General features: G+C 38.3%; 1 protein-coding gene across 1 annotated transcript in view; it reads right to left on the bottom strand.

Annotated features, from left to right (window-relative positions):
* Nucleotides 1–6,743, bottom strand: part of ALDH1A1 (aldehyde dehydrogenase 1 family member A1) — a 55,154-nt gene extending 48,411 nt beyond the window's left edge. Inside the window, exon 1 of the mRNA XM_081237694.1 lies at nt 6,646–6,743. Within this exon, the coding sequence (XP_081093820.1) occupies nt 6,646–6,711 (66 nt within the window). The 5' untranslated portion in view covers nt 6,712–6,743. The remainder of the gene's footprint in view (nt 1–6,645) is intronic.
* Between the last annotated feature and the right edge of the window lie 3,162 nt (nt 6,744–9,905).

The following is a 9,905-nucleotide window of genomic DNA, read 5'->3' on the forward strand; positions in this document are numbered from 1 at the left end:
AAAGGCATCAGGTAGAGATAACATCAGAAATCAAATATTAGCAACACTCTATACCTTGCAAGCAATGCCAGTGTTTGTGGGAACTTTTGACAGACACACACACACACACACACACACATACATATGCACGTGTGTATACTCCAAATAAATCAGTGTGATGAAATCCAGTTTACACAAATATTTACTTTTCTGATTTGTAGATTAGCAGTGGCTCTTAATTAAATGTTTGATTATGAAGCAATTATTGCTCCTGTTCTTTTGAACATGGCTCTATGTTGCCACTTAAATCTGGTAAATGTGTAATGGGTTTGACCACAATTATAATAGCATTATGAAAACACAAACCACCACCACCACCACTCCCCCCAAACCATCTAATTGCTACTCTGAGACAGGTTTATGGCCATTTTATCAATGCCTGTATTCCCATGAGGGTTCTTTTTGGCTGATCTGGATTATATCCTCCCATAGATTACCCATGCCATTTCAGAGGCACTAATCTAACTTTGGGTTGCTCTTCAAATGGGTTGTTTCCCATACTCTTCAAGAGAGTTTTTCTCACCCTGCCCCCTTGGTCTGAGAAGTAGTTAATGACAAATCCATTAGGTGAAGTCCAGTTTAAAGAAATCATGTGAACACCTGTAGTCCTGAGAGTCCTCATGAAATGGGAATAACACCCTCTTTTAGGGTGTACTATTGACTTTAGGATTTTGTTGATTAGGTTTTCTTGAAGCCAAGAAGGTGCCACAGAACAAAACAATTGGCCAAGACACTGTCTTCAGAGATAAGCTAAAATATTGCATTCTTAGAGAATGTTTATCTCCCAGGATCAAAATCAATAGTTGGTTTCATCACTGGTTTGTGGCCATGATATAGTTCTTACTGGATTCAGGCACTGAAAGAGAAAGTAAGTGCTTCTGACCTGGCTGGGTGTGAGTGAGTTTCTGGGAGAGATAGGAAGTCAAGTCCCTAAGTAATTAGATGGTGATCACTGTAGGTAAGTTATAAGGCTGACCCAAAACTTTTAGACAGTTGCTGCTGGTCAATGGACCATGCTTTGAGTAGCATCAGCAAAACCTTTAAGTCTGTTAGAGATGCAGAATTCTATACCTCACCTCATACCTACAGCATCAAATCTGCATTTCAACATGGTCTCTAAGTGAGGCACTTACACAATCAAATTTGAGATATACTGCTCTAGAGTATCTTCTTTCTATTAGTCCACGTGTTTAGGGATCTAGTGTCCAAATCATCTCTCTTATCATCCAAATTTCCATTCTCTCTATCAGATAAAGGAATGAATGATACAAATTAAATAACAGGTGCAAAAGCATTTGTTAGAGATGATCCAGTGAGATTCAAATACTATTTTTAGTATTTAGGAAAAATATGAAGTCATGTGGAAAAGAGTCAGATCTGAAATAAGATTCAGAATCCAGTTCATTCTGTGCTTGCCTCTTAAAAACTGTGTGACCTTGGGCAAGTCACTTAAGCTGAGCTCAGGTCCCTCAGCTCTAAAATGGGTCACAAGTAACATCTTCCCTAGTTCCTTTCCGGTGGTTAATTATGAACTTCAAATGAGACCAGCAGATGAAAGTAGTTTTGAACTTTGACAAGCAGTGCAAGTATTTGTTCCACTTACATTGGCAACTGAAAATTTTTAGAATTCTAGGAGTCATCTTGGGAAGGAGAGGGTTAAAGAGAGCCTGGACCAAGGAGCTAATAAGTGCTGGGCACTTTCCACAAATTACCTCACTTAATTCTCACAGCCACTTTCCAAGGTAGTCATTATTATTCCCAATTTACAGACAAGGGAACTGAAACTCAAGGAGATTAGAAGCTTGGCCAAGGTCATATCATTAAATAAGTAGAAGAGCTAGAAATTGAAGCCGGGTTTATCTTGTTAAGCCACTGCACCTTGCAGCCATCCAGCTATTTGTTCAACTGCTTCCAAGCCAAAAGCAAACAAAATATTGCTTCAGTCAGAGGGGACTTAAAAAGATTTCCCAAATGAAAGCAGTGCCACGGCACAATCGTCTTTGTCTTCAACATAAGTCCTGTCCTGTTTTAAGCACCCCTCAGTGGTTTCCCTCAAATGAAATCCATCAGGCAGTCTGGCTGGAGCCTCCATCTCAAGTCTTATCTCATCCATGCTCTCTCTTCCTCACTTTATTCCAGCTACGTTTGCCTGTTGATAGTTCTTTGAATATACCAAACTCTTGTCCGCAGACGTCCCTGCATGTGTTATTACCTCGGAATCTTTGTTTCCCCACTTTCCATGGCCACCTTATGCTCTGCATCCCTCAGGTTCCCCCTTCCCTGATACCTCATCCAAAGTAAGCTCTTCCCCTCATATTGTCTCAGCTTTGTTTTCTTCTTTTTAGCATTTACCACAATTTGTGATTAAAGTATTGACTTACTTGCTTCCTTCCTTCCCACCCCACACCCTGCAGGAATATAAGCTCCATGAGGCAAGCATCATACTAGCTTTCTTATATCATAAGACCTAGCACAGAACAGTCATTCAATGATTTGTTAAATAAAGGGAGGTAAAATGGGAGAGAGGAAGGGAAAAAGGGAGAAATGAGTGAAGAGAGTGGAGTATTTGGAACTGCGTGTGGCCTGAATTTGTTTGTTGTAAGAATTTAAAAGGAGATAATAGTAGGGGGAAAAAACCACTTCAGATTGTGCCTAGCACATAGTATTCAATGATTCATAACTCTTCTTTATCAAAAATATATCTTTAACCCACATGGGTTAAACAGTAATACCAGAAATCCAGGAAAATATCTCCTCCTCTAACCAAAATGTATTATTCCCTATGGGTTGAAGAAACGCAGTCCACGTAGAAATTGCACACCTATGTCAAAGTCCTCTGCATCATGGTCTCTCCCAGCCCAAAGGCCGCCTTTTCAATCAAAGCAGAGAGTCTGTTTATTTCCAACCTTTCTTATTGTTCTCCTCCTTTTCTAAGTTGGTGGCAAACTTCCTCCTGTTGGCCTGGGAACAGCAGAGCAACAGCTGGAAAGGCTCATGGGCATGTCCCCTCCAGTAATCAGGAATGGACAAATGAAAGACAGAATAAAGATAGAATAGGATGTCAGCAACGCCATATCCCAAAGTAGTGATATTGGTCTTAGTCAAGTCACTTGTTGGTGTGAGGGCTGAGACTGCCAGCATTCCAAGTCTAGCTTTGTCATTTACTAGCTGTGTAACTTAAGCCAAGTTACTTAGCCACTCTGTTCTTCAGTGTCCTCATCTACAAAACAGGAATAGTAACGTCCTCATAGGGTTATTGTAAGGAGTAAATAAAATCATTTAAAGGACTTAAACAGTCATTGGCACAGAGTAAACACAATGAAACTTAACTATGATATTTCCTCTGTGTGTGGTGGGGTGTGTGTGTGTGAAATGTCATTAGCTGATGAAGATCTTTTCTAGCATGAATAAATCATTATTCAATGAGTTACATTTAAGAGTCAAGTTAAATATTTTGGGGTTTGAATCCTGTCTGAGAAAGCTTTCTTCTTGAATTTTCTATTTGTCTTTTAAGGTAGAAAACAGTGTTATGAAGGGAGAATGGAAAACAAATTTACCAAATCCTGTAAGAGAAAGTTCTTGATCCCTGAGATCTCAGATCAACCCCTGGAACTTCACTCCAATGCGGTCCTGTCAGGTGGGGCATGACTGTGCAAGGAAGAGTGACAGAAAGCCTTGGAAAAGAGAATGAGATGAGAGGGACACTTGTGGGAAACAGGTCTAGGAAAGCTGAGTAAAACAAGGCTCTGGAAAATTGGACAGAATTCAGAAAAATAAATAGGACTAGGATAGCTAATGTTAATCGATCACTTCCCATGTGCCAAGCACTATTTCAAGTGCCTTGAATGCATTAAATTCATTTAATGCTTTTTTCCACCTTAGGAATTCCTATTTTCCATGTAAGGAAACCAAGGCAGAGAGAGGTAATGTAGTTTGCCCAAGGATCACATAATTTCCAAAGAACCTCATCATTTAAAAGCTCAGCAAAACAGATGAGTTGGCAGATGTAGGGTTTGTTTAGAATTGGAAAGGGGGAAAATGAGAATAGAGATGAAATCTGAGTTTATGTGCATTTATAATGATGTTATTGAGGTTTTAAGTTCTAAAAACTTTGGTATCATTTTAGAAAGTATTTCTTAAACTCTGATCTCTGTTTTACGCACCTTAAAAAATTAAACCGACTGTACTAGAAAATAAATCATAAGAGACAACGATGCCTTTTGTTTGGATGAGAGGCAGTCTCAAGCTTGAGAGGGCGTGTAGTTCTTCTCCTGTAGTTGTAATAGTTTTTGGTTACTCAATTTTGCTTGTCTCTTCCCTCTGCCTTGCCCCAATGACCAATATATTCTAGCGATAATAAAGACGGACACTAAAACAGTGGGAGAAAAATAATAGAGTTTAGGGGCTAGCTATAGAAGGTAATTTCTCAGACACTATAAAATACTTGCTTATTTGGTTTGCAACCAGGAAACTTAGTTAATAACCATCATTTTCCAACTCCTCTTGCAAGTGCAAATCCAATACAATTCTTCAGTGAGGCACAGTAAAAAGAAAATGCAAAGGCATTTGAAAAAGCTCACCCATTTAGATTTAATTACATACATAACTGGTGTCCTCCCAAGTGTGAAAATGCTGTAACCAATAAATCAGACAATAAAATGGTATCTGAGCAGAACAGATTTGTAGAGAAGATGTGTGAGCAATCAAAATTCACTGACTTGCACTGGGCATTTTTACCCAGAAAAGTTCTTATATGCAAGAGTAAATTCCTGCTCTTGGAATCTTGCTTCCTTTTGAACACGAAGGTCAGTTAGTTTCCCTAGAGGGTGTTCTTGTGTAATGACTTTTAAGTGAACAGGAGACTTTAATCTTAAAATCATCTCTATGTGTTAAAGAATCACTAGATCTGGGTTTGTATGTTAGATTTTAAGGACCATCTCATTTGTCTACTACTGTTTCTCACATGTTTAATTAATAGCTACTAAATGAAGCTTAATTCAGTAGAAAGAATATTTCAGACTAGATGTCCCTGGAGATTCACGTATAAGGAAGACTGCAAACTTGTGCAAACCAGATTTTCAAAAAAAGTGACATGCAGACTACCAAAATATCTTCCCAGGTAGTATAGGGAAAAAAAAAAAAAAGACTCCTATAATAGTAAGGGTATAATTTAATCATTGCCAATGGTTTTGATCTTTATGAAATGAATGCATTTTTAAATGTACTTACTTTGGATCGAAATTTCTTGTGAATGACAAACAGAGTTAAGAAAGTTGGCAAAACTGGAGTCTTCTTATCTTTTGGGCATAACTTAGCCAAGTGCAAAATTTTGGGAGGGTATAGTGTCATCGCATTTTTCATATTCCCATTTGGGATAAAATCAAACCGACAAAAAATATTTTCCCTTTTAATAAAACCTTGTGAAAATAATACTTTAATACACTTTGTAGCTGTTGGTCAACCATGTTAAAGGCACAATCTGATCTCTTCAGACACTTTCCTATGGAAAATAGGCAGTCAGCTGAACAACTTCCTCATTTGTTATGCTTATGAAAATGAAAATGTAACAGACTTTAGGATTTCAAAAGCATCCGTGGTCACAAGTAAGGAAACAATTTAATAATAGCAGGACTTTATCATTAACGTATAATGCTCTTGGTTTTTCATTGGTTAATTCAGACAGGAAAATGGCTCTCCCTGAGTGGGAATAGTTCCTTTCTTACCTTCCTTTCTGCATCACACCACAAGCTCACTTTTTAAATGCTTTTGGTTAGGTTGGTTTTGTTTGTTTTATTTGTTTTTCTGGGAGTTCTAGGCTCTGACTAGAAAGCAGGAATGTAACAGTGTGAAACAGGCAAAGTTCAGAGATACTCCTGATCGACTCAAATAGGACCCATTTCCTCCTTCTCTCTAGCTGTGGATTTTTAAATCTGGGTCTGGCTCCTGCTCTTGTTTCTGTAAATATTTATCAGCTAACAATTACATACTGGCTCCAATGGCAGCGAATTTGGCTGAAGAAATAAATAAGAATGCTTTCTTTCCCCAAATATGCTAAATAATGCAAGTCCCATGAATTTTTTTTGTAACTGGAGTTTTCTTCATCCAATTATCAGACTGAGGTCTTTCAATTTTGACACTCATTTGACATATATAAAAATCATGTTACTTCACTATGCTCTGTTTCTCTCTCTCTCTCTCTTTTTTTTTTCCTTTTTTAAAAAACATTCCCATTTTTTTGTCTGTTTCCAGTAAGTTTCTCTAGTAAGTATTTGCCTCTCTTACCACACGTGCTAGGCTCTGCTGAAAGTTAATAGAACTGCTTAGTAAAGTCCCCTGAATCCTGGCGCAAGAACCTTTTACAACGAAGAGAATTCCTTTCACTCAGAAATGTTTTAAGAAATAAATTTATGAAAAGTTGCCTGATACAATTTAGAATTCATTATTTGATCAAGACACTAAACCCAGACTGGCATTTTGCAAGCCTTTTATTTTTATATTTGCAAAGGGCTCTTTACACAAGTTTACTTACAAATTGACCTTTTATGCTTTAAATAAACGTAGTTTTTATAAAACTGAGGCAAAGCAGCAAATAGAAGTTGTACTAACCTTAGTATATTGAAACTTCAAATTGGTGAGTGGGACAGGTACATCTGGTATGGCTGAGGACGACATTTCAGCTCCTGGAACACAGGTGACAGGCTCAGCGATTTGGTTCTGATAGAGCACTTGGCTTTATTTGTTCCTTTTTATCTGCATGGGCTAAGGTTTATTTGCATACTGGGATATGATTGGATGAACAAACTGGGAGCAAAAAGAAAACGACACTACTTATTTGTAACACCTAGGGCAGGAAGCCCTTGACTTTAAACTTAAATCCTTAAGAAACCAGTGCTACAGCATTGAAGCTGCATCTGGAGAGAGGGCACTATTTGCAGACGAATTAATTTACAAAGCCGAAACCTGTGATAAGGGTATGAAGCACAGCTGCTCTGGCCACTAAGGCCAGTTATTATTTTTTTGGCTTTTCATGCTTTTTATGCTGCTGTGAAACTTTCTGTTCTCTGACAGACTTGGAATCAGAGAATTCGAGGATTGAAAAATAATCTCAAAGGGCACTTGTTCTCAGCAGAGGCTGGTGAGTCGAGGACCCTGGCCAGGTATCTTTAGGACAGTGCAGTCAGAGAATCAGTCCATGTCTCAGAAAAGCAGGGTGCTGTTTGTGGAAGAAAAGCCCTCTATAGAGACCCTACCCCAAGTCAGCTTATAAAAAATCATACCAATCAAATGTATTTTCAGTGCTTGGTAAGTAGAACTACTAGGATTTCAGGAGCTCTAAATTTATTTAAATTACCTTTATCTAAATTAGCTTTTATATGTGGGAACAGAAAAGTGAGCAGGATTTGTTTAGAGAACTCGGGCTGTGCTGTCACACGGTCACCACAATAGCAATACGGCAATATCGTCTGCTAAAACTCATTTAAAATGAAAGTAACCTCTGGTTTTGGAAGTTGGCTGGTATTTATCAATCATTGATGCAGGCAATTAATTGTACCAAGAGTGAATTTAAACAGGACTCCCAAGTAATACAAGTTCTTAAAATGAAATTAATGTTTCAAGTTGGGAACTTTCAAAAAGGACAGTTTTTAACTGTACTACTCCCATTTTAAGTACAATAGTTTATTTTATTGAAACTCTAGCAAAACAGAACAAGATGGAAAACTTCGGATGCTCTTAACTGGTTACTAAGAATTAAGAACAACAATTATTTTTTCCAGTGAAAAATGCCAGCTCCCCCAAATATGAGATTTAAGTAGGGAAGCTAAGGCTTATTGAGTAGTTACTCCAAATCAGGTGCAGAAGCCTTACTCTCTCTTTCCTTCCTCACTGGGTTTCCCATTTTACAGACATGCAGTAAGTAGCTTGCTTATGAACATAAATCTAATATGTACAAGAATTTCACTGGCCTGAATTTCATTTCAGGCCAGTCGGACACTAAAACCCTGGCTCTCGTTCCAATTTATTCTCCTTGCCCTCCTCTCCATAAGAGAATTCCCAGATGGGCTTGAGAATCGGCTGTTTTGGTTCTCTAAGTGAGTAGTCACTCCTCACAGGCACTCAAGCTTAGCCTTTTATTCACCTAAGATGGGGGTCAGCAAACTTTTTCTGTAAAGAGATAATGTTTTCCACTTTCTAGGCCCGATAGTTTCTGTTGTAACTTACTCAACCCTGCATGAAACAAACTACAGGCAATCAATACCTTAAGGGGTGTAGGGTGTTTTGCAATACAATTTTATTTACAAAAACAGGAGGCAGGCCAGGTTTGACTCATAGGCAGGCCCCTAGATTCTAAGAGAACCATCCCCAAGGTCCTTGCCTTCCCTGTGCTTCACTCTTGAAGACCAGATAGAAACTTCTGTGCTATTTCATCACTTTTGTCTCTCTCTTGCTTTCTTTCTCTCACTCTCAATTTCATTCTTTTTGGAAAATCTAATTGTTTTCTCTCTTAAAAATGTGTTTCGAATTAAATGCACAATTACACAATAGCTGTTACATAACTTGCAGAGTGGTGCTCTGGCCAGGCCCAGACAGCTGTGTTTTGCTACTTTCTTCTTCTCTCAGCTTTGCAGGTGTTTGTGGAGTCAAACACTTGTCCAGGCAGTGAAAGCTCAAAGCTTCATAATACATTTGGTGTCATCTCAATATTTTATGCTCATCCTTAATCATATTCTTTGAATAATTACATAAGAACAGGTCCCTCTATGCCAGATGTTACTGAATGTAGGTAAAAGGAACAGCTTTGGAAACAGGTTACCACACCTGCACATTAAATTTTAACAAATATTTACCAAGTATCTTCTATGAGTAAAGCATTGCAATTAGAGTATCAGGAACTCTCCAACCTTAATCTTACTTGAAGGGCAGATCTCTTCTGTCCAGAAACCACAGGCCCTGAGATCTCTATTTCTGAAGTAAGTATCATCCTGCCCCTGGAATTTGTCTTGTAGAATAGTACATTCTTAGGAGTGGTTGCATGGGTAAAAGGCCTAGGAGATCACTTTCCTCCCTTACAAAGTGGCTTTGGTGAGAACACAGGGCCCAAGAAGCCCCACTTCAAGACTGGACCCAATCGTGTATATTTTTATATACAATATATATTTGTATATTTTGCCAGGATTATGCAGCAGAGGAGGGGCTGGAACTTGAATTTGGGATTAATAGATGAAGGATGTTTAATCTTCCTTTCTTTCTTAGGGACAAGTTAAGTTACACACACACACGCACACACACACACACACACACACACACACACACATGGCAGTGGGTGGATGGGGAGAGGAGCATAATTTATTTTTATTTTGAATCTGACGTCTTCCAGTCCTTTGTGAAAGCTGTCATTATACCAAGAAATATATAGACCAGGTCTTCAACCATTGCTGAAATTGCTGTCTCATTTTATAAGGAATCTCTCTAAAACTCCATTCAAGCCTTAGTCACTGAAAAGCTAATGGAGCCTAACCTTCTCCCACCCATATGAGGAATTGAAATAAAAACCATTTATATTTAACAAACTTAATTGTATGGTAAAATAAAAAATAGCTGATTTTCACATTTTCTGATTTCAAAATCCAGGATCAATTTGTTGAACTTCTTTTGCTCAGTGACATCTGCCATCCCCGACACTTCATTGTCACCTTCAGCATGACTGGGTGAGTCTGCTGGGTGGTTAACCCAACAATGGATATGTCCCTTTGCTTTTGATCACTGCAATTTCAACAGACACCACATGGGCTTATGTGCCTATTTGGGTTTTAATAATTTGGAAAAAGTGGATCTTGTATGTGATGAGAGAATATGTGCTCAGTTGG

This window comes from Mesoplodon bidens, assembly GCF_964165515.1.
Source record: "Mesoplodon bidens genome assembly, chromosome: 6".
NCBI lineage: Eukaryota > Metazoa > Chordata > Mammalia > Artiodactyla > Ziphiidae > Mesoplodon > Mesoplodon bidens.